At 38.2% G+C, this 25517-nt stretch overlaps 2 protein-coding genes across 2 annotated transcripts; both read right to left on the reverse strand.

Moving 5' to 3' along the window:
* Positions 1-8060: 8060 nt before the first annotated feature.
* On the reverse strand, positions 8061-14551 carry LOC122658172 (protein FMP32, mitochondrial-like). Its single transcript, XM_043853081.1, has 7 exons — positions 14348-14551; positions 14059-14190; positions 13853-13912; positions 8846-8922; positions 8682-8738; positions 8472-8538; positions 8061-8386 (listed from the first exon to the last, which is right to left on the reverse strand). Exons 1-7 carry the CDS (start codon positions 14549-14551, stop codon positions 8267-8269), a joined length of 717 nt encoding a protein of 238 aa, XP_043709016.1. The 3' UTR covers positions 8061-8266.
* A 3479-nt stretch (positions 14552-18030) lies between these two features.
* LOC122657524 lies at positions 18031-23452 on the reverse strand. The gene is made up of 5 exons (XM_043852249.1): positions 23264-23452; positions 21028-21197; positions 20674-20737; positions 18363-18432; positions 18031-18235 (listed from the first exon to the last, which is right to left on the reverse strand). The coding sequence occupies exons 1-5, from the start codon at positions 23427-23429 to the stop codon at positions 18115-18117; spliced, it is 591 nt and encodes a 196-aa protein (XP_043708184.1). The 5' UTR covers positions 23430-23452; the 3' UTR covers positions 18031-18114.
* Between the last annotated feature and the right edge of the window lie 2065 nt (positions 23453-25517).

The raw sequence follows: 25517 nt of genomic DNA on the forward strand, positions 1-25517 counted from the left end.
GAAGGGAATACTTCTCCACTGATGATTTTTGTGAAGTTTATGGAATTATCCATCAAACAACGGCACCCTATAGTCCTCAACAGAATGGAGTAGCAGAAAGGAAAAATAGGACTCTAACAGAAATGGTGAATACACTTTTACTTACTTCTGACTTACCAAAGAATTTATGGGGGGAAGCATTAATGACTGCTTGTTATATAGTTAACCGTATACCCCATAAAAGGACTAATATCACTCCCTATGAATATTGGATGAAGAGAAAACCTTCTCTTGGATATTTCAAAGTATGGGGATGTAGAGCATTGGTAAGATTAACTGATCCTAAAAGACCTAAATTAGGTGAAAAGGTAATTGAATATATTTTCATTGGCTATGCCCAACATAGCAAGGCCTATAGATTTCTAACGATGAAATCTACAAAGACCGTTAGCCAAAATATAATTTTAGAATCTAGAGATGCTGAGTTCTTTGAGGATTCATTCTCTAGGAAACGGAAGAATGAAAATACAAACAAGGAGGATCAAGATATTGTTCAATCAAATTCTGAGAATAATGAGAGTGTTGAACTTAGAAGAAGTAAAAGAGTTAGAGTGGAAAAATCCTTTGATCCAGATTTCTATCAATTCTTGGTAGAAGGAAACAGAAATGAAGTTACATATTCTTGTGTGTATAATGTTGAACATGATCCATTGACTTTTCGAGAAGCCATGAATTCTCAAGATTCTGCTTTTTGGCAAGAAGCTATAAATGATGAAATAGATTCTCTCATGGGTAATAAAACATGGGTTTTAACAGATTTACCTCCTGGATTTAAATCTATTGGTTGTAAGTGGATTTTTAAGCGAAAGCTTAAAGCTGATGGAACCATTGATAAGTTTAAAGCTAGGCTTGTAGCAAAGGGCTTTAAGCAAAAAGAAGGCATTGATTATTTCGATACATATGCTCCTGTTGCTAGAATTAGTACAGTTAGATTGTTAATTGCTTTAGCATCGATTAATAAACTTGTTATACACCAAATGGATGTTAAAACTGCTTTTCTAAATGGAGATTTAGAAGAAAAGTTTACATGGAACAACCTGAAGGGTTTATTTTGAAAGGCCAGGAAAGTAAGGTTTGTAAACTAGTCAAATCTTTATATGGTCTAAAACAAGCTCCTAAGCAATGGCATGATAAATTTGACCAAAAGGTTGTAGCAAATGGATTTAGAATAAATGAATCTGATAAATGTGTTTATTCTAAATTCAAGAATGGACATGGTGTTATAATATATTTATATGTTGATGATATGTTAATCTTTGGTACTAATACAAGCACTGTTTTGGAGACAAAGGCTTTCCTATCTTCGTGTTTTGATATGAAAGATATGGGTGAAGCAAATATAATTTTGAAAATCAAAATTGTTAGATCCTCTGATTGTATTTCTTTAACACAGTCTTATTACATAAAGAAAATATTAAAGAAATTCAATCATGAGGACTGTACACCAGTTGCTACCCCATATGATCATTCTATTAGATTAATTTTTAATGAAGGAAATTGTATATCTCAATTGGAATACGCTAGTATCATTGGCAGCTTAATGTATGCCATGCGATGCACTCGTCTGATATAGCTTTTGCGATTGGTGTTTTGAGTAGGTTTACTCATAACCCTGGACAAATTCATTAGAATGCGGTTTCTAGAGTACTTAAGTACTTAAAGGGCACAATGAATTATGCATTAAGTTATAAAGATTTTTTCACAGTACTAGAAGGATACACAGATGCTAATTGGATCACAAGATCCGATGAATCAAAGTCCACAAGTGGTTGGATATTTACCTTGGGTGAAGGATCAATTTCTTGGGGATCCAAGAAACAGACTGTAGTTTCACACTCCACTATGGAGTCTGAATTTATCGCTTTAGCAATGGCAGTAAAGGAAGCAGAATGGCTTAGGGACCTCTAAACAGAGATTCCTCTGTGGCCTAAGCCAATACCTGCTATATCAATATCTTGTGATAATGAAGCAACATTATCAAGGGCTTATAATAAAGTCTACAATGGAAAGTCAAGGCATATCAGTTTAAGACATAGCTATGTAAGAGAACAACTCATCAAAGGAGTTGTGACTATTAGTTATGTAAAGTCAAAGGAAAATTTGGCTGATCCCTTTACAAAAGGCCTGGGTAGGGATGTGGTATGGAAGACTTCCAGGGAGATGGGTTTAAAGCTTTTAAATGAGAGGTAACCTGCAAGTGAAAACCAACTAGACACTAGACCAACATCTAGTCAACTAGTTCAATGGAAAACACTTGTAGTAATAACCGATTATGCACTCAACTAGTAGAGATAAGATCTCTTGACATCTCAAGGTAGTGCATATTTGTATGGAGAAACCGACAGAGGGTAGGATCAGTCCTTCAATGAGTCTATGCCTTATAGGAAATGCAAATCATACAATTGCATTTTATTAGATTCACCTATATAAGTGCAGGAAGTGGGGCCGCTTCTGCGAGATTCAAAGCTTGTCTCTAAGGCACTTATGAAAACCTAAGATAAAAGCACAAGGCCATAAATGTGCGGGTGTTATTGAAACTATGTTCAAGTAAGTCATACGTCTAGTATATTAGATTTGTCGCTATAAAATTCTAAGTTCAAGGCTACGGCTACTTCGTTTTTGACAAGTACTAATGTATTTTGACAACATAAAGGTTCAAGTCGAAAGACACCTTTATGTAAGTATGATTTAGAAGTACAGAGAGTTTATTGACTGAGGCTCAATTATTTTAAAAAATTGGGGGAAATTGTTGGAATTTTTCAAAATATTGATGTGGACTTTTAGTCCCACATCGGCTATGAAAGGAAAGCTCATTGGGTTTATATGTGTTAGTAGTAAGTAGTTATTATTATCACATGTAATGCTAGAAGAGATTATACGGTGCACTTGCGAGCTAGGGCGGTACCCGTCCGAGCGCGTATGCGTCTTGCGCGTGCGCGTGCGTGAGGCGCAATGTGGTGCTTTGATGGCGCACTTTGCCGCCGCGTGCGCATCATCGCGATATGTCGCCTTAATTTTTTCGGGATCGGCGGTGTCTGATCAAAGGGTGCTTAGGATCGATCCGACCATTGGATCGGTGGCTGATCAAAGAGGGAGTGCAACCCTTGGTTTAACATTGACCCCAAGAGTTGCAGCCCACACGAACAGCCAAGGGAGCCTAGCCCAATAGTCATGACCTGTCAGGTCAAGCCATATGAGCCAATGGGTGTGACCCATCCGAACAGGCCTTGTGGGCCTATAAATGGGCCACGAATTCTCTCAGTCCAGATGATCAAAAAATCTCTGATAGCTTCACAGTGTTACTGTCCCTACAACCGATATACGATCCGCTGATTTATCTTGAGAGGCGGAGTTTGCTTGCAACCCTTTGCGGGATTAGGAGGGTGCAAATTGTCTTAAGGACAGAACGATTTCGTTCGACTCAGGCCTTCTTTCTGTCCTCTCCTTTTTGTTCAGATTTCTAACAACACTATCCGACCGAATTTGATACGTTTACATCTCTAGGCCAAACTCCTGGACAAAGTTCTTTTTCCCCATATTTATATAGGGTTAATCTATTTGTAACCATAAGAACCTTAAAAGGCAGTTTGGCCATAAATTTAGATACGGAGGGACATAAAATGACCACCTCGCCCCATAAAAGGTAGAAATCCCACCCTTGTTGATGCTTCCATGCATGCTCCCATCGGCCCTCTCTTTTATTCTAAGATATGATGGCAATTTTTACTCATTCACAGGGTCAACGTGATGGACCTTGGTTTTATTAGTTAACTCTTAATTTATGGTAATATATACGAATCTTGTTTTGTAGCAAACCCTCAAGAGTAAGACGTGGTGAACGTACTAAGATTTGCAAGGAGTGAAGGAACAAGGATGGAACAAAACATAAGCACTTTTTTTTTGGGGGGAGGGGGAAGAAGTATAAGAATGGTTGGATTGCGAAGAAGTTGTGACATGTTTGATGCAAGGATAGTGTGAATGATGGCCTTAGGGAGTCTTCTTCAACCTTTGGCAAACAGAGGTGGTAGAAAACCATGGAACTAGATCTGGTTCAAGTGGAATATCTCAATTGAAAGAGTGTCTGTCAACCCGAAATTTCAAGCAAGGCCTTTGCAACATTTAGGCCTCTTGAAATCATCCAATCATAGCCCAATCAATACATGGAGAAGAGGATTTCAGATCTGCAACTAAATCTGGTGGTAGGCACAAGTTCTAATGTAGTTCTAGATTGGTAGGAGACCAACTAGAAGCCAATAACCAGGATTTGGCTTGGTCAAAATAGGTGAAAATTGTGAAATTAAGGTTAGGGTTTGAAGGGACCTAGGGTTTGATGGTAGGATTAGAGTAAGTTGATATTGGAGCGTCTTCCAGTGAAGGTTATGTTAAGTTTTAACAAAGGAAGATGTGCTGGAAGAAATCGACAACAAGGTGCAGGTTAGGGTTTCTGGGGAAGGTAGATTAGCAGTGTCATTTGTTCTCGATTGGGTGCCTATTAAACAACCAAACACAATTACTAACTCTTTCAATAATCGGGCTAGGCCTAACACCGGGCCATTTACTAACTGGTCAGTTTGTGTTCATGCTCTTTCTTATCCTCTCGCAAAGATACCCCTCCATTTTTAGTTCTTTTTTTGGGGGTGAGGGGGGTCAATTCCATGCCCTTTGGAATGTTCTTTGGTAATTGTTTTTCTCCTTTCAAGCATGTTGCAAGAGTGATAAGATTGGTAACACCTTGGCACTACATTGACAAACATCGGTAGGAGCCGGGCCGCCGGGGCATGAAGTGACATTGTTACCGAGGAAGGTCGGTTCAAGCTTGTAGAGATGATCATTTTTATTAGTTAAAAATATGTTTAAACGCTGTTTGTTTGTCTTTTTTGTTTTTTGTCGTTTTTCAAGTTGTTCTCAATTATACGGCAAAAGAAACACCTAAAAAATTAGGAAATGTTTAAAACGTGTTTGATATTTCTTTTAATGTAATAAACGGTTCTTTTTAAAAACATAATTTGTATTTTTCTAAAAAGTGTTTAATATGACATAAATTTATAATTAATACATTAAATATTAATATTTTAATTAATAAAAACTTGATTAGTCCCACAATTTATACCGTTTATTTCTTCAGAATTTTCAAATCTAAGAGCAGTGGAGTCATTACGATGGAGGAAGAGAGACACAGACATAACCGGCGTGCTCAACATTTTTCCTATAATATAATATTATATTATTACATAACATTTTGATGCTAATATTATTACTATTATTACATAACATGAGGAAAATGCTTTGGATACCCGGGCCTGTCCTTTTCTATATTTTTGACTCTCCCCCTCCTCCAATGTTTGATCGGAACCAGGTTGGCCGAATCAGTCTATTCATTACCACCAAAAAAAAAAAACAAAAAAACAGAATCAGTCTATTTGGATTAAAATTGTAATGACTGATCCCAATGCCGATTCTAGGGTTTTTAGGACTGATTCCAATTGATTCAATCCCCGATTTCGAATTTAAAATCCTTACCCTCCTTTTTCCAAGATTCTTGAGGGTTTTAAAATTCTGGGGCTGTCCATAATCCCCTTTCAAAACTAAGGTTAGTGTATATTTGGATCGATTCCTTACCAATCTTGATTGATCCAGCCAGGACCGATCAAGATCCCGATTCTAGGTTTTAAAATCCTGTGTCCCTCCTCCACCTAGTCCATATCCTTGTTAATTAGGACATTGCAATCAGATCATTATCTGCTCCATTTCCTGGGCAAGTCACTTTCTTCAAGTTCCTCAAATAAGGGTGGCAAAAATGACCACCCTACCCCTGCCCGACCACACTGCCTAGGTGGTGTCCAAAACCCCATTTAGAGGCACTTTGGGAAATGAAGCAGGCAGAAAATGTCGCAGATAATTTTCCATTGCCAATCTGGCCCACCCTGGAGTTGAAACTTCTCCATTGGAGGGACCGTGTTTCAGAGCTGGTACCTTGGGCCTGGGGCCTATCGCTATTTACAGGAATTATTAACCTTTCGAGCAATGCAATGACTAAAATTCGAATCATCTCCAATAGGATTAGGATTATGATTAGGATAGGCTATCCCCCTCATTTTGGAGAGTTACTGTTACAGATTCCATGGAGCAAAGATTTAAAATTTGGTATCCAGGGATTGTTTTGAACTCTGAACTCCTCCACCAATCCTGATCTGAATCAACCAACCACAAGTGATCCTGGATGATCAGAGGTGTAAACAGGGATAACCTTGGCATGGGGTCAGCAGCTAATTTTGCAGGATTATCAGCACTCTACTATATAAGATCAATCTATGCCATTCCTGAATTGATCTTGATAACTGTTGATGTACAGCAGTTTGGAAAGAAAAACTTTCCAGATATAGAGCTGTGTTAGTCCTAATTCTACTACTTGAAAAAAATTTCAGAAACAGCCACTGCTCACTACTAGAGATGTGTCTCCTAAAGTTCATATCAGGTGATCTGATAAAAGCTTATCTATGGTTGAATGGCCGACGTCCCTGTTTACCTACATATACATGCAGACATAATTGGAGTTTGGATATCATTTTAGATTCTAATTAATATTTGACTCTTCTGTACAATGTGCAATGTTCTTCAATCATTTTCCCAATAGGAGAATGAACTTTCTATCCTCTTCCATAATGTATGACTTAAATGAGAAAGAGTACTCAGGGATTGGCAGATTCAATAATCTCAAGAAGGAGAGCACTCTGATAATCACATCCTTTTGATTCAAGATGTAAAATACCTAGGACCATTAGATTTAAGGCAAACCCAGTTCTGAACTCCACAGACAGTTTCAGAAGCCTCCTCATCCAAACCAGTAAGGAAATGCACCTCTTCATCAACCTTAGACCCACTTTTAAATTTTGTATACCCTGGGAGAAGCCCCAGTAGCCTTGAGGTGAGGTGCATCTCCTGAATTCCTTGGCAACCTCTGTACATTATAGTCCACAGAAACATTATCTAATTAATGTCGATTGCCAAGGCAGAAGGTAACATTTCTTTCTCATCAATTTTGTTCCATATATTCTACACTTCCAAATCACCAACTTTAAATGTTGTATGGACCATACTATTCAGTTTGCTACCAATCTGCTAAGCAATATAGCCTTATATTAGTCAACAGGTGACCAATATAAGTTGTGTTTTGCAAGTCAGAAAGCTCACCACATATAAAACTAATCAGGTCACAACTAAACCAAGGGACTGAGGGAGTGAATTTCTACATGAAGCATGTTCTGAGGGTTTGTCTGGAGGGCTTTGCTAGATGGGCACCTGATTCTGCCATGTGGCAGGCCCAGGATCCCATGCTCACATGTCAAGTACAGTCCTATTAGAGTTGTCAAGTAGTAAAACAGTGTTCAAATAAGGATTATAGAAGGTGCGTGCCAATACATAAGCGGCTGAAAAATATTAAGGGAAAATGCCAACTCTTGGGAGGAGGGTATATGATTAAACTGGAGCTTGAAATTTGAAAATGGCCAGTTGAGACCATTCCCCAGATATTCAGTGGTCTAACAGAAATAAATGCCGGTTGAAGAACTACTCCAAATGTGCCCGTCTTAAAAAAAAATTTTGCATTGAAGAAAAGTTTTTTTTTTTTTTAAATCCAGAAAACCATTTTGTACCAATGTAGTTTCATTGAATGCCCAGAAATGTTAATCAGATCAACTCTCTAGTTTTGACAGAATGTTGTGGTCAGCAATCAGATCAACTCTAGTTTTCCACTATTCCTTAACCCTCCCTCCCCTCCACACACACAACACCCACAAAAAAGTAATAAACAATATTTAGAGAGGTCACTACTGGTTAATTTATCTGTACCATAACTATTTGCATCTTCCTCAGTGTATCGATCTTCTATTTTTATGTTTAAAGCTACTATTCTGGCTTCCCTCAGGTATCCACAAATTGAGAAAGTAAAAATGAATAAAGGCACATCCAGTATCTATTAATTTTGTTCTTCTTCCAAGTGGAATGAACAGAACAAGAAAATATGTGTAAAAGCAAAAGGAACTACCCAAGGAGAACGCAAAAATTAATATTCAGTCTGGATACATATATGGAATGTTCTCTTGGGCCACAATTTCCAACTGAAGCAGCTGAATTTTAAAAATTTTCAGCATGCAATTTCGTTGGAGGGAAAGATGAACATACTAGAATTTCTTTCTCTAGAGTCACCTTTAATTGCATAACCATATCGTCACATCAGAATACGAATAACAGCAAGTCCAACAGCAGAGATGGAGACAAGAGTACCTATGCAGTACTTTATGACATCATATTTTGATGCTTCAAGGTGGGCCCTCAATGCATGAATTTCCTGTAAATAAGATTTTAAACAAGAATTAATCCTGCACATAAATCATAACTCAATTACATTTATCAAAAACATTTATAAATCTCACCCTGTCAAGCTTATTAGTTAAATTTGAGGTTTCTGCATTTTGATTGGCCAGTTCATCACGTATACGCCTGCATTTGTTGGTAAATATCATCTATGAATTCCAATAAAAGAAGAAATTTATGAAGAGCGCATCTCCTCAAGAAAACAGAACACAAATCCCATCATGCAATTCCCACAAAAGAAAGATTGTTTTAACTTATAATTTCCTCACCCTCTTTCAAGATTCAAATCCAAACGCTGCCCAGCAGTTACCTTATCAATCTCATACCTGAGCCAAAAAACAATGAAAGTTTGCACAATGAATATGAAAAAGCAAAGAATGTCATGTATTATCAAGCAGAAATCACTTTGAAGGAAAATTCTACTGAACCAGACCTCAGTTCACTGCGCATCTTCTCTATATCACTCCGGAGTTTTTCAGTCTCGCGTTGCAATAAAGAGAAATGGTGTTCCTGCATTAGAAACACTGACCTTCAGAAAATAAAACATTTTTTCCAGAATTGGCCAAGAACAAATGAATACCGATTGGCCCCAGGCTACTCATAGCATATTATAGAATCATCATAATGGGGCATTTAGGCCAAAATCGTCTTGCAGTATGGTCCAGTCCAGCTATTGCCTAGACTTTGACAATTTTAAATGTGAGGCTGAGTTTGACAATAGACATGGTTTTGAACGTCTCTTGCAGACATAATTGAATAGGCAATATGCTTGGAAATATTTAGAATTTGTGAGGAAGAGAATCAAAAGACAATGGCTCACATCAAATCACCTTCATAAGACATTAAAAGAATGGGTTATATAAAGGGCGTACCCAGTGCACAAGGCTCCCGCCACTGCGGGGTCCGAGGAGGGGCAGATATGTACGCACCTCACCCCCACTTCATGGAGAGGCTGTTTCCAGATCTAACCCGCAACCACCAGGTCAAAATGGAGCAACCTGGTTATCTCCTTGACATAATTGCCACTCTTAACCACATCAGTTGGGATCATCCATCCCTTTGGTATTGAGAGATTTAAATCATTCAAGCTCCACTTGTGTCAAGGAGGGGAAAATCCCAGAAAACCAACTTTTATTAAAAAATTATTTTCTTCGAGATTTGTCTTTTTTATGTTTTTAAAAAAAATCTACATAAAAGGAACCTTATTTGGGCAATGGACATTAAAAGGATCCAGCCATATGACGGGGGTGTTGCCCTCTGGGTGGCAACAGTATCATTGACCAAGACCACTCTTTGCTGGAAACAAAATCCAGAATATAAAATCAAAGTTATTTTTCAAATTTTTATAATGCATTTCAGGAAAATAAATTTCTGGTTTCCTCAAGCCTACACAGTTTTGTGCCACTTCAAAGACCATTCTTGTAAAATATTTCCATTATATCAATTGTAGCCTTAGGCTCCATTTATTTTAATGGAAAGATACTTCCCCATAAAAAATCTGCTTTGTAGAAATTATCTCTATTTTCCATTTTTTTCCTATTTTTAGAATATTGTACATTACAAGGAAGCATATTTGGAAATGTATATGAATAAAATCCAATCATATAATGGGGGTGGTGTCCTTCATAGGTGGCAACTATGATGGACCAAAATACAGCCACTTGTTAGAAAATAACATCCAATGAATTTAAATAAGTTGTTTGTCAATTTCTTTGTATTGGAATTCGGTAAATATTCTATTCTCTTTTTATTGGTATACCTTTTAAAGCTAGTTTTATGTAATATATTTTTTTTATGAAACAGATGTTTTCAGGAATATTAAGGTACTTTTTCTTTGTTCCACACTCAGAAACAAGAATATCGCTGAAGCATCATAAATTCATTTTGGGATAAGGCTGCCCATCGGTTCGATGGTCCTTCTGGAGACAGGGGTAAGAAAATTGAACCATCCCCTTTTATATTTTCCCCTATTATATTTTCCCCTAATATATAAGAAGTAATTTTAAGGAGTAAGATAAAATGAGGGTACTTTGAGTAAGGTAGAAAGAGGGACAGCAGGTAAGGAGTCCAAGATGTTTTCCAATGGCACCAAATAAGATTTGTAAATAAAGCCCTTTCCACTCCAGACATAGTTATACCATATACCCTCTCATTCATGCTCTGATAGAATAAGGGAATATGATGGTTGCTCAGACCCCTTGACCATGGAACAGTATTCTTTCAACGTTATGCAAGAGCTGTTAGCTTTGCTGGAGGCAATAACAGAATTGATCAAACACAGTCTTTGTCCAATCCTCATAATAATGTTTGTGAAAATCCATAAAACACTGATGAACTTGATGATTCAATAACTAGATTTTGATTAGGTAGATCCTACACATACAAAATGAAGTATACTCGTTAATATCCTCTTCCACCCTCCTTGTTCCTCTCAATCAAAGTTCTGTTCGATGTACTTGAAAAAATATGAATTAGCATCACCATATTACAAGTTCTTTGCCAAGTTGGATATGCATACAAGTTCCTAAATTACAATATTTGTTATATCATGCATTTAATATAATTATATAACTAAGAGTACACATGTAAGATTTTTCAGATCTAGCCCCTCGGGATGCACACTTCCAATTGATCTACCTCCCATAATCTTTCATGCACTAAAGCACTTTTATTACATTCTCAAATTACCAAACACCTCTTACAAGTAGCTCTGATCTACACTCATTTCTATTTATTTATTTATTTCCCTTCTTGATACAACTCAACTCAACCCAGCCTTATTACAACTAAATGGGGTTGGCTACATGGATCCTTTTCCTCCAATCAGCTCTATCAAAAGCCATGCTTGTTACTAGTCCTAAGGTATGCATGTCTTTCCTCACCACTTCTCCTAGTGTTATTTTAGGCTTACCCTTGCTCTTTTAGCTCCTTCAATCTGAATCAAATCACGCCTCCGTAGTCCATACTGGAGCATTCAAAGGTCTCTGTTGCACATGTTCATGCCACCTCAAACGATTTTCTCGCAACTTATCATGTATCAAAGCTACTCCTAATTAGCTCTAATTTGTTCATTCCTTATTTTATCATTTCTAGTTTTACCACTCAACATCCTCATTTCAACTACACTAAGTTTATATATATATATGTTGTTCCTTCATTACCCAACATTTAGCTCCATATATCATTGTTGGTCTTATAACTGTACTATAAAATTTTCCTTTGATTTTTAAAAGAATATGTCGATCACACAACACTCCAAACACATTCCTCCACTTTATCCATCCTATTTTAATTCTTTGTGCAACATCATCCTCTATTGCTCTTTTATTTATGATTGAACCTAGGTACCTAAAATTTTCACTTTGCAGTAACTCCTTATCATCAAATTTCACCACCTCATTTTCAGTCATGTTGTTACTAAAATTACACACCATATACTTTGTTTTTGTTCCACTTATCTTAAAACCTTTTGATTCCAAAGTTGATCTCCATAATTATAACTTGGCATTTATCCCTGTTTTTGTTTCATCCACCTAAAACAATATCATCAGCAAAAAGCATACACCCCAAGGGATTTAAAGTCTTTTTTTTTTGGGTGAATTGTATGTCTCTAGTCAACTCACCCATGATTAGCGCAAACAAATATTGGCTTAAAGTTGATCCTTGACGTAATCCAATTGTAATTGGAAATTCACTACCCTGTCCAACCCCCCACAACTCTTACACTAATCACCACAGCATTATACATATCATAGTTGTCAAGGTGTGACTTATACATCGCCAAGGAACTGCTAGGCAACCATGCTTCTTTCCTGGTCCAAGGCAACAACACGCCTTGTTGACACTTCACGAGTTTACGCTAATTTATGTTTATTGCTTTGTTTTTTAATGAATATAAAAGGGTATACCCAGTGCACGAGGCTCCCTCCACTGCGGGATCTTGGGAGGGTCATAATGTACGCAGACTTACCCCTGCTTTCACAAAGAGGCTGTTTCCAGCATATTTTTTAATGAATATGTTTATATTATATCCTATACTTTGTCATTACTAGCATAATAATATCATATTGCATTGATATGTGGCATATAATTGTAACTATATAAAATTATCATTGCTATATTACATATAGTCATATATTGCACGCCTAGGGCACCTGGGCAATGCTTAGGTGGGCACCTTCCTAGGCGCCCATCCAATGCCTTGAGTCACCTAGTCGTCTTGACAACTATGACACATATCTTTAACTATGCCCACATATTTTCTTGAAACACTTCTTCTCTAATGCTTACCAAATTTACTCTCTAGGGACTCTATCATAAGCTTTATCTAAGTCAAAAAGACCTTATGAAGATCCTTCTTACATTCTCTAAATCTTTCCCTTTTTGATACATAAACCTTAGCCTAATAGTCATTTCTTGTGTGTGTGTACATACAAAAAGAAAAGAATTTGTAGGTGGATCAGCTAAAATTCTTAGCTAGCTGAACTCCTATACAGCAACAGGTAAGGAATGACGCAGCCAATTCATAGTTGTCACCTTCCTAGACGCTCACATTTTCTTAGGCGGATGGCACAAATTTCTGCCATGTTACAGATTGGATGAGAGGGGGGGGGGATGCATGAACATACCTAGGAGGGTAAATGACTGAATTAGAGAATGAAATTTGACAAGGTGCCAATCCAGACCATTTCCTAGATATCTAACAGTCAAAACTACCACATCATCGTTCAACATGGCACTAAGCTGTTTACCTAAAGAAATGTGGACCCAAATGCAAATTTTTTTGTATAATATAATGGGTTGGTTGGTGATAGCTAGAGCACAGCTTTGGAATATTCAAATGATGGTCCACCATCTTTTTATATCAAAAGGTGGCTTGCAAACAGATGGTTGGAAACCAGAACTCAGTCATCCTCAACACGCAGTTCCCACTTATAGCATAAAATGATTGTAGGATCTAATATTTCCAGTCTTATAGTGGAAAGGATACAAACTATGGTGAATACATTCTAAGATACAAAACAAAACTGAAAAGGTAGTAGATCAAACAGATGGCTGCTCAATCCCTTGTCTGTTAAGCAATTGATCTGCTATATGAACATTACATCATCTAATACCTATGTACATCAGTGACCATATTACATATATGCTTCCTTCTGTTTGATGATTTTGCATGAGCCTTATGCTAACATGAAAAGGAAAAACTAATGTCCTCCAATAAGAGTGTTTGTTTAGTTAAATTTCTTTATTAACAGAGCTACATTTAATAACAATAAAGAAAGGAATAGCTGCAAGCTGCTCATGATCAACGAACTCCATGCTAAAGAAACATACTAAATAATACAAAAAGATTCAAATGCAGCAAGGTAGAAATAATTGAAAGCTTTTCCTTATAAATAACTCTAGAATTGGAGAAGATTAGAGATGCAGTGCATAATACCTGGGAACTTTGTACTTGGGATTTAAATTTGGACAAATTGGATTCTTGAAGCAGCACCGACTACATGAATAAACATAGAAATTGGAGGTCAGACCTTATGTGATACAGCCTTTATGTTCATGGTGAAGAATAAAATGAATATTGGCATTAATTGCAAAACAAAGCCAATGGAAAGAAAATCAAGAGGCAAACAATGAAACCCTTACTTTCTCCATCTCTGCTTTGGAGACAAAGGACTGAGCGACATTTTCCAAGCTGTCATTCAAAACTTCAATAATGGCAGCTGTTATTGCCTCAGCTTGTTTGGAGGGCACACCTTGTGCTTCCAATCTCCTAACCTGAAAATGAGACAGCATGCTTCCACAGCATTTAAACAATTAAAAGCAAAGGACATAGAGCAATGGAAGCCATTCCTAACTGTAGACCTCCAATGCCATCTTCTCCAGGGCAAATTCAGAAGAAGAGGAAAGGGGATATGGATGAGAGATTGATTACCAGCGCAAGCGTATCTACAAGAAAGGCTCGGGAGCCATTGGCTTTAACAAGCTGCGATATCTGCCTAGAATAGAATCTGTTGAATAGCGAACTTGAAGATGAAGAAGCAGGGCCTTCAATGTAGACCAGGTCTCGACTAAACGCTTGGAACCCTCTTCTGAAATTGGAGAGCACACCCCGCTTAAAAGCCGCAGTAGCAGCCATCCGTAACTCGCCGCTGGAGGAACCTTTAATTTAACCCCGCACCAAAAATAAAATAAAAAATGGAAAGAAGCACCCGGGAAAAATTAATTTTCAAGCCCTAGCCTTTCCCATTCCAACTGATTGAATCCCCAAATCGGCTTCAAAGATCTACGATTGACCGTTCAGGGATAAAAAAATCCAAGTACAGAATCCCAACAACCATTGCAACCTAATGAGTGCAGCTCCAGCGGCGAGAATCCTCTTCACTGTATCAAATCCAATCAGGTTTTTATCTTTCCTTGTCCGACTTAAAAATCCGTGCTTAAAAGTCTTTGCTCCAAGAAACCTACAGAGAAATGAGAAATCTCAGTTCCACCTCTCTGATCTTGTAAAATTGAAATGAAAACCGAGACGAAAAGCAAGACAAGACAACCTTCTCGTTACTGAACGTCGAGAATAACAATAACGGAGAGAGGAAGGAAGGAAGGAAGCAAGGTGGTGGCAGGAAAATGAGGAAAGAAGAGGTATTTCATTCGTTATTGAACGCCAAGACTGGTTCTCTTTCTTTCTCACGAGTCCTGGACTCCTGGCTCTACCTTCTCGTCTTTATCTCTGGGAAAAGGGTAATTAATGAATTGGGTTGGTATTTTGGTTTTCGACTTGGACAACCGCAATCGCTTGCTTGTTGCCTTCTCAGAAATAGGTGGATTTATATTTCTGCCGTCGAGAAATAAGCATAAACCACGCAAGAGAATTATTAAGAAGGCACACCGCACACTATAATTTCCATTCAATGGATGCGGATATGCGTTGGTTGCAGTTGCAGGTTCCTTGCTTGCCCAAAACAATTTGTTCTCTACTTTCTCTCCTTCCTCTCCTTCCTCAGCTGACGCGATTGTGTGTTCTGTTCCAATTTTGAGGGCGAACCGGCCAGGGGGCCTGCGGCTTGCTACTATTGACGGTCTGAAACCTGGTAATCTGGAATGGTAGCCCCAAGCAATCCCATGTGATTTTTATTTATTTATTTATTTAGTTGGGTAAACGATATTCAATCAAACTATGGCATGGCTCCATTGATCTTGCGATACACAAAAATAATAATGTCTAATTTCAGATGTTGAATTTGGATTGGAGGGTTGGAGCTTGACCTAAGTCTAAACTTTTTTTTTTTTTTGTGATAAGATTGACCTGAGTCTAAACCACCTGACTTTTGTCCTGATAAAGAGGCTAACCCACCTGACGTTTTGGGTTTTAGCATTTTAGCCTTTTAGGTGTAAATATGGTTCCATCCGTATTGGTATCGATGTCAATACCTATCACCGGTATTGGCTAAAAAGGTTTATTATTTATGATTTTTTGGCTATATGTATTGGTCTTTACCAAAAAAAAAAAAAAAAAAGGCTATATGTATTGGCTTTGGATCCGGCTGATACCTGTTTCAATATGTTTCTCCCACACCAATTAGGTGTCAATTGGTCGGGTTAGTCGGTTTCGATTGAGTCTAATTAGTCCCCACTCCCCACCAATATAAAGGTCTCATATTATTATTGATTGTTGGGAGAATGTTCTCTGTGCCAATGGTGCAGGCTGTGCCTAGACACATAGGGGTGGGTGCAATGACCATCCTGGCCCGTGAGTGACAGACCCATGTGTCTGGATGTAGCCTGCACTGTGGCACAGAGAACATGAGCCCTTGATTGTTTTAGTTAATTGGGTCTCGTAAGCATAGACATGTTGAACTCGTGTCTAGTCCGTCGGTTGATTACCACTAGTTCATAATATTTTTTTTTGATGAAAATAAAAAATTCATTAGGAAGACTAGAAAAGATAAATTACATTGTTACTTATATTGTTCGAGCTGATGTTAGAGGTTCTAGCTTTGATATGTCAGGTTGGCTATTAGGAAAACCATTATCAAAATGGACTGGTTGGTAAAGATGTAAACGGATTGAATTTTGTCGGATAGTTGCATTATCATATTCGTATTCGATTATATTCAGATGAATTCGGATAATATCCTATCGCTTTTTTGGACGGATTCAGATAATTTCCAAGTAGTGATTTTTTTAATACAGAATCTCCTAAATGGATATGAACGCGAATCGAATACGAATTTTTAACTATCCGTTGACATCTTTACCCTTTTTTTTTTAATGAGAGTAAAGGTTGAGATTTGAGAGTTCAGCAATTACCCTTTCTTCTTAATCTTTGATTTTCTTACATTTTTTACTTTTAATTTTATCTTGTATTTATTTTAATAGATACGTAATTCCATGTATCAAATTCCAAAAAACAATATATATAAAACCAATAGAAAATCTAGAATAAAGAATCACATTATCTTAACTTATAAAATTATAAAAATAAGATAACAAAATGTATTTCAGATATTTTATTACCTTTTGATTGCTAAATGACTCGGATAATAATCGATCGGATAAGGAGATTATCATATCCATATTCGATTAGTTTTCGAACAGATTCGGATTCTCTAAACAGATACGAATGCGGATCGAATACAGATTTTCGAATATCCGTTGACATCCTTACTGATTGGCTAATCAGCCTACAATCTGATTATAAACAAGTTTTAATCCGGCTAAATGGATTTAAACAAGCTAATTGAGCTATAAACAATTGGTCAATAGTACAATTCGGTCTCAATCGGAATACAAAGTTACAAACAAACAAACACCGTTACCAAACCCTTTCCTTATTGGGCTAGGACCAGCCACCAGGCCATTTACTACTAAGATAGCTAGCACTTGGCATTACATTGACGAACATCAGCAGGAGTCTGGGCATGAACATTGTGTCTAAGGTCGGGGATGAAGCGTTACATGCATCGTTTTGTTTAAAGCTCAGGCATGTGAGCTGTGATTCAAACTTCAGATGGATTAATTGGTCCATGGTTATGGTATGTATTACATATTTTTTCCTTGCAATCTTACATCTGCAATGGTTAAAAATGCTTCTAGAATTAATAGTTTTGTTTGTTTTGGAGATGTTTGTGGTTGGAAGAAGAGGGCAGACCTCAGCGCAACAGTGAGATTGCTCCATTGCGACCTAGAACACAGCCTCTCTGTGAAAAGGGGGGTAATGCTGTGCACATTATGACTATCCCAGACCCCGCTGTAGAGGAAGCCTCATGCACTGTGTACACCGTTTATGTTTGAAGGATTAAAAGTTTAAAAAATTAATACTATTCAATCATTTTCATCAATCTAGACTGTATGTTCTATGACCTGGCTGTTATATTTCCAAATCATGCTTACAAAACCTATTTAATTTCTTTGCAACGATAGATTAGGGGACAAAGCCAATCAAATTACTGAAAACCCAATCATGTTAGTGAGGGATGTTCCTTTTGCTTGAACAAATTCTAGTTTCCATCTCATGAAGTAAATATAGTAATCAACATATCACCGCCCAGAATGGTCTGGCTCACCAGGCAAACGGATACTGCTTTTACTTGCATTATGATAAAATAAAGAAACATGAGCAATGACAAATTGACAATTGCGCTCACCCAGATGATCCAATAAAGCTGATCCCCCAATCTCTTTAAGGCAAGATCAGCAATCTTATTTGGGTCTCCTTTTGTAAGGGTATAGCATGTCATCAAGATTCTCCTTTACATAATTGCCCGCTCTATAGAGGTTCTTGGCCACACCCGAAGCCACCAGGCTCGCATTCCTTGTAAACCTGCACTTTTAAGAGAGCTTCGGTTTTGAGCATCTTAAATTGTATGCAATGCCATATTAATAAAATGATGTAACCCATTTGATGACAACAGAAAACAGAAACCGATCAAATCAAAATGCTGGCACACCTGCTCAAAAACTCCTCCCCAATGGAATGTGTTGGTTTATAGGATCGTTGTTGTGGGAAAACATGACCATCTACACAGGAACAGAAACCTAGTCAATTTGAAGCTACATAAAAAACTCAAAAACCTTTCTTTTAAATAATTAGCAGCTAAGCATGTTCACCTGTTTGTCCACACATTAACATAATTTGATCGTAAACACAAGCAAAAATTTTCTTGTATTCTAAGAACAACTTTTCTATTTAGAAGTTTTGATGAAAACACACAGCAACAAAGCTTGAAATGTACAGATAGAAGTAAAGAATCAATTTTTTATTTTGTATCATAGGACAGTAGTAGATTAACAACCAAAAGGTTCTCAGTGCTCAAACATGAGTAATGAAGCAAGCTTATTACAATCACCTCATGTCCACAAGCTGGCACCAAAAGAAATTGATATTCTTGTCCAACGAGATGTAGCAAGCACCCGGGGACCTTTGTTTAAGTTTCCTAGAGTTTGGAACTGGTTTGACTGATTTCTTCCAATTTCCCCCTAAAAATCTGTTCTCTGCGCAAGTACTCTTCTGGGAAGATTTTCTATATTGTATCCTTGGGCAAAATACCTGCAGACAGCAGACCTAATTTGGATCTTTTGATCCCTGCCTGCATCAGAAGGTCTACAAACCTCTGAAACCTAGAGGTTCCTAGGTACTACTTTCTTTCTTTATTCTTGATTTGAAGTCTCATCCATTCTTCTCATCTAACTCTTTTCCATCACATATATTTTTGTTCTCATTCTTCAATCATACTCTATACTACTTCCTATAATTCTGTCTAATATAATTACCCTTCTTCCTTAAATCGGACTTCTAATTTCTGTTTCTAAACCCTAATCTGAACCCAAAACCAATCTCCATCCCCAAAATAAGACCTAACGTCCAACACTTCTTTTGAACTCACCCCACCATGGTTCCAAGTAACACTATCATATCAGCGTATCGGAAGTACCGGCCAAAAAGTGACTCCATTTTGAATTTACGCACAATATGGCCGCAATAAGGCCTGATCCGAATCTTATAATGGTATCGGTGATGACCAATATAGCCACAGATACCGATACCTATAACTGTGCTCCCCACCCTCACCTTGTTTATATCCCTATTTTTTTATCACTTCAAACCCCCTTTTAGTATCTCAACCATGAACCTTGCTCTTCCTTTTCTACTCCTTTTTATAAAAATTATTTTAAGGAAAAGTCAGGAATAAAATTACATTCAATCAAAGAGAAGTAGAAGAGTGTAAGGTCCCAACAAGATATCAAGACAAAACACCTACAGCAGCAACAGCAAGAGCAACATTACTCTTTTTAACTTCACCAATTAGATGTAAAACTACCCCCACCGTGATTAGCTTGAATTCAGTCCTAAATAGATACCCAAAAGAAAATTGTCTTCTTGCTATCACCTGCTGCTGATCGGATAACGCGTGCTTAAACAGTCTACTTTAGGATGCATTCTCTACAAGACCTTTCCTCCAGCACTCGGTCCAAACTTCTTCAACTCTGATTAAGAATGGAAAATACTTGGGGAGTAGTTCTAATGCTTAACCAAACAAGGCTGCACTAAGAGTCCAAATAGGCCCCACGTAAAATATGGCTTCTTAGCAATTTTGAACTTTTTTCCCGCATGTTTCAACACTGTTTTCAACAAAAATGGATGCATTGAAATGGCTTAAAAAGTTGAATTTTCTAAACATCTCAACAGAAACCATACAAATTTCATGCATTTAATTTCTGTCATGTTGACTGAAATTTCATATTCATTTAATTTCCACTAATGTTTTGTTCAACATATTTTGCAAAATTCCGTACATTTAAATCGACTCCTACCAAGGGTGGCTGAACATCATCCTTTGTTGATAAATGGACATAAATCAAAAAATCAAAGTGTTTCTCTTCTTCCTTTTTTTTTTTTTTTTTTTGTTTGCCTTGGGGGGGGGGGGGGAGGAGTGGGGTTGCGGCTGGTGCTCTAGAAGAATAATAATATCTTTGGGGTTTACTAGATTTGGACCACTGGAAAAGCATGCAAAGTACAACAGCAAATGTAATGAGATAAAGTTACAAGAATAATCCAAGTAGACATGTATGGTTAAATCAGGTAAATAAAACAAAACTAACGCACACATAAAGAGATAAAGCATCACAGACCATAAAAGAGGAAAGTTCATTTTCGTAACAGCATACATGATCTACACAACAAATAAACATCGGAAGGCCAAGTACAATAAAGTTAGCATAGGGAGCACATAGGCAATTAAGAATGTATATTTTCATTACCTTCTCTATTGCGAACATGAGCAGGCGCATGGTTCGTGGTTGAAGTTCTTTTGTCCACCAAAAGCTGCACAAAGATTACTCATGTGAGATTTATATTTGCCAAAATAAAACAAGCACCACAAATAGAAGCACAACATCTAGTTTTTTATTTATTTTATATTATTTTTTTTGGAGGGGGGGGGGGGGAGGGGGATTAGATAACAAAACATCTAGCATTATGTATAGCAAGAAATTCAAACAGCACATAGTAAGAGATACAACAGATTGTCATTGGACAGCCAACAATTCATTTGTAGAAAGCAAAAAAATTAGAATTTTCACATCATAATATGAAATAATCAGAATGATATTAACCTCAATACCAACACAGAATGGCAATTCAGCCTGTTTATTTTGTGGATCTGTTGGAGTATCTTTGCCGTCCAGGTATACAGAATAACCAACGCAAGCATATTTGAAATCTGTAGGACTGAGACCCTCTTTGGAAGTTTCCGTCTTAGATTCTCCCATGATGTAGTTAGGCACTGTTAATGAACATAGAAACTCAGTAAATCTTCCAGCAACCTCGGGTAGCCTTCAATTTAGGAATGGAGTAAAAGAAATAGAAAAAATAGTCCCACAAACGTCAAATTTCACAGTGACACCAACAACAAATAATTCAATAGCAGCAAAAACTTTGACAGGAAACCACAGAATTGAGGCATATTTCAGCAAAGCATCTTAAATGTCAAGGACCAAAAGTATTTTCGTAAGTACAAAGTTTTTCTAGTTCAGCAGGTCTACATAGTTTCTCTAGACTGGAACAAATATCTGCCGCATGGCAGATTGAATCATAGTTGTCATGATATCTAGGCAATCAAGGCATTGGATGGGGCCTAGGAACAAGGCGGCCAAGATGACTGGAATCACCGGATGCCTAGGCATCGGTTAGCCTTGACAACTATGGATTGAATAGAGCTGATTTTTTTGGCAGAAAGTGGACCCGAAAGTCCTGGCTCACATGCCAAGCTTCAATCAAAATAGAGTTGGCCAAGTGACAAAATAAGCTCTTAAAAATCCATTGGAAATTTCAACTTTTTCAATAAGAAATGGAAGGCGGAAAATACAAGGGAATGAGTGTATATATTGGAGGACATATGTTTGAATCTGTCTGAAATTTGACATGTGGCTAATCTAGACCATTTTCTAGATATTCATACAATCAAGATTACCAAATCACCCTTTGACGTGGCAAATATGGTGTCAGTCTAGAGATACTCTCTCTTGGTAGTCTGAAAGACATTTGCCCTTTCTTATTTCATTTAAAATTAGCAAGCTGCTTAGTTATGGCTTAGAGACTGTTAAAAGGTAATATTGAATCAGGTCCATGGCGGAAAAACCATATATTTCTCAACAGATTTCCTTTTAAAGGCTCTTTCTGAGTAAGTGTTAGCCAGACCAATACAAGGTGGAACGCAGATCTAATGAACAAAGAAATGGCAAAGAAGGAAATTGATTTATAAAAGAGATTGCACTCAAGATGCTTGATTTTGAACCATGTTGGTCAATGTAAAAGTATACCAAGCAATCAAAACCAATCTTAATGGCAGCACTTATAACTGAAAAGATGACAAGTTGCCTAGGGTAAATTTCTAACGGGCAAAAATGAATATGCTTCAATAGAAATGATTGACAAAGTGCAACATAACGGCTCTAGAACTAAGTAAAGGCCAAGAAAGACATGGGGAGCTAATCATTTAATAGAAAAAATGGCCTAGAGAGAGAGAGAGAGCTAACGCTGAACAGGATTCACAAAGCAAACCCCAATCGGCAAAACTGTTTTGATAAGGACTTTATCGAAAAATAAGAATCAGATAAAGAATATGGAACTATGTTAGCTCAGTAAAACAATAAAAATTGTTGAGCTGACGATGAAAGCAGTGCTGAGGAAACATGATTGGAAACAGATGGTATTTAACTTTGTGAGGTGGACTCAAGGTAGTAGAAAATCGCATCGACAGGCGCAAGAAGCAAGCAGTTCATAAAAGTACCATGACACTACAACACAAGGGTTCTCACGATGATGAAACTTAGCATGCAGTCCTCATAGCCTGCTGATGATGCTATACGCTGGCCTATTTGGTATCACAATCATTTTTCTAGACTGATAATTGATTATTCTAGAAGCACTTCTTCGATTCTCATAAGTGATTCTTATGATGAGTGACTATTTGCTATAAATGATCTCCATAGGAAAAGAAGAACAGTTCTAAGGATGAGAAGCGAAAATCTTTCAATTCAAAAACCTATCAGCAGAATGAATATTTGTTCTTGTCCAAAATAGAATGACATCATCCCTATGTAACGTGTTTTATCAGAAAAAAAAACTTGGGGGAGAACGACGACAAAAAAACTAGGCTTCTAGGCTTTAAGATTGACAAAGTATTTACGAAAAACAAAAGCCATCTAAAACGATTACAGGAAAAATCAAGCTTCAATCTTTTCCCCAATTCGACCTCAGTGTTAAAAATGAGATAAATCAGAATCAAAACCCTGACGAGTATTTCGTAAAGCAATAGAATAGAACGGAAAAGGGGAACGAAGAGGTTACCTTGTGGAAGGGTTCTGCTAACGCCGACACAGAGAGGATTCCGAGCTTTGGATTTGAGAATAGAAGAATAGTAGAGGCATCCCTTGCATGACTTCCCCTTGGTTGTTCCCTTCACCTGATTTTGACTTTGGTTTCGATCTCCATCGTCTTCTTTAGTAACCTCCATAACTCCAAATTCGCTCTCCTTCTCTCCAAAAACTCTTCTTCTTCCCCTCCCTTAAACGAATTGAGCAGCCCCCCCTATCCACGCAGCTCCATCAACAACTGTGCGTTCGATCTCTCAGAGATCGTTACCGATTGGAAAGCACAAACTCACGATCGCTGAGAGGATATCTATGGAAGTTTGAAAATGTAAATACAAAAAGGAGAGACTATTCCTTCCGGCATATACGCCAAGCCTGCGTTCCACAGGACCGACATATGATCTCCTGATTATTATCAACTGGAGTTTAATCCTTCCGTTGTTGATACCATCCGATTAGGATATTTTTTATATTTAACAATGGAAAAAATAAGCCACAATGCCAGTGTGCTGATCCCTCATTTATTTATGGGAAAATATCATCCCTCCCCTCGAAGTTTGCTTAATATTAATTAAGTACCCAAATTTTCAAAAATGATTACTCTCTCCCTTACTTTATAAAGATTATATCAATCGTACCCTAACTGTTAAAAATTGCCATTAATTAATGACGTGGATAGGTCCAATTTATCTAAAACCCCAAATTACGCTTAATTTATTTTAATTTCATTTTTACCCCTCCAATCCCAAAAATGTTGCAGGGGACAGGAACATTCTGTTTCTGCCGGTGGAATTTTCTGGATGCAGACCTCGCAGTGCAATCTGATCTTTAGGCGATGAGGCATCCCCCCCCCCCCCCCCCAACCCCAAAACCCACAACCCCCCCCCCCCCCCCCCCCCCCCCCCCCCCCCCCCCCCCCCCCCCCCCCCCCCCCCCCCCCCCCCCCCCCCCCCCCCCCCCCCCCCCCCCCCCCCCCCCCCCCCCCCCCCCCCCCCCCCCCCCCCCCCCCCCCCCCCCCCCCCCCCCCCCCCAAAACCCCCAAAAAAACACCCCACAACCCCCCCCCCCCCCCCCCCCCCCCCCCCCCCCCCCCCCCCCCCCCCCCCCCCCCCCCCCCCCCCCCAAAAAAACCTTCCCCCCCCCCCCCCCCCCCAAACCCAGAACCACTTTAGTTACCTGAGGCTGTTAACATCAAAGAAACCGGAATTAGTTTTAAGAAACCCTACTTCCCAACTTCACAAAGAGAGTCATCATCATCATTTGGTGTTGCAGGTTAGTTTTTAATCAAGAACCAAACTTTCCTTCTCAGGTTAGTTTTTAAGAAACCCAGATCTCTCTAGGATAAATGGGTTTTTTTTTTCTTTCTCCGCAATGAGAAGAGAAGATAATGCTTGCAGGCTGTGCTCCAAACCAGATTCAATAAATTGAAGTAAAACTCAGAAGTTGCGGCAGCAGTACTTTGAAGAACAGGCAGATCGAGCTTCAATGGAGAAAACCCCAAATTCCCAACAGAACTGTGATCTGAATCTTCTTCAAACAGTGATCGAGTAACCCTCTATCAGATCTGTTGTTGAACCAGCAGAGAATTAATAATGAGCAGTCCACCAAAGTAGAGTGAACAGTACCCGTGAACACTACTTTGAAGAAGAAAGAGAAGAAGAATGGAGAAGAGATGGAATTGGAAAAGGGGGATAGGGGGATGGCTCGTTGGCGGTGGAAACCAGTTTTCACCTCCTCTCTGCCTTCCTCTTTCAATTGAAGTTTTATGGATCGGTTTAAAGAGATCAGAGAGTGAAAAGAAAAGATGGAGAAGAAAGGTTGAGAGAAAGAAAGATATCGAAGGGGAAGGGGTTCAGTCAATGCTCTTTTTTATTTTTTTAGCTTCATAATCTTCAATTCAATAAAACCGGTGAGATCTGGTCCTGCGCTGAGCAGGGGTTTTAGTTTTGAATGAAATTTCACAACAGCCTCGGTCTTCATCACATTCGTTATTGCAATCAACTATTTCCCCTTCCACTTCTTATCGGAATTCCCTTGATGAAAGATATCGAACTGCTGCAATTCAACATGTCTTCTTTTTCTTCGAAATGCCCTAACTCACAAATGATGATGATGATTCTCCTTGTGAAGTTGGGAAGTAGGGTTTAGGCGGTGCTGGCGGTGGTGGTGCTGCTGGCGGTGGAAGAGGATCGGAGGTGGCAGCGGTGGCGATGATGGTGGTGCTGGCAGGA

Source organism: Telopea speciosissima, chromosome 4 (assembly GCF_018873765.1).
Source record: "Telopea speciosissima isolate NSW1024214 ecotype Mountain lineage chromosome 4, Tspe_v1, whole genome shotgun sequence".
Classification (NCBI taxonomy): Eukaryota; Viridiplantae; Streptophyta; class Magnoliopsida; order Proteales; family Proteaceae; genus Telopea; species Telopea speciosissima.

What these genes read in the sequence shown, in the direction of transcription:
- LOC122658172 (XM_043853081.1), bottom strand. Translation starts at nt 14,551, where the DNA reads ATGGCTGCTACTGCGGCTTTTAAGCGGGGTGTGCTCTCCAATTTCAGA. An exon ending in CCAAAGCAGAGATGGAGAAA is followed by an intron (nt 13,913 to 14,058) that starts GTAAGGGTTTCA and finishes TTATTCATGTAG; the next exon opens with TCGGTGCTGCTTCAAGAATC. An exon ending in GATTTGAATCTTGAAAGAGG is followed by an intron (nt 8,539 to 8,681) that starts GTGAGGAAATTA and finishes CAACAAATGCAG; the next exon opens with GCGTATACGTGATGAACTGG.
- LOC122657524 (XM_043852249.1), bottom strand. Translation starts at nt 23,429, where the DNA reads ATGGAGGTTACTAAAGAAGACGATGGAGATCGAAACCAAAGTCAAAAT. An exon ending in CATTCTGTGTTGGTATTGAG is followed by an intron (nt 20,738 to 21,027) that starts GTTAATATCATT and finishes ATCTTTGTGCAG; the next exon opens with CTTTTGGTGGACAAAAGAAC. An exon ending in TCATGTTCGCAATAGAGAAG is followed by an intron (nt 18,433 to 20,673) that starts GTAATGAAAATA and finishes GTTCCTGTGTAG; the next exon opens with ATGGTCATGTTTTCCCACAA.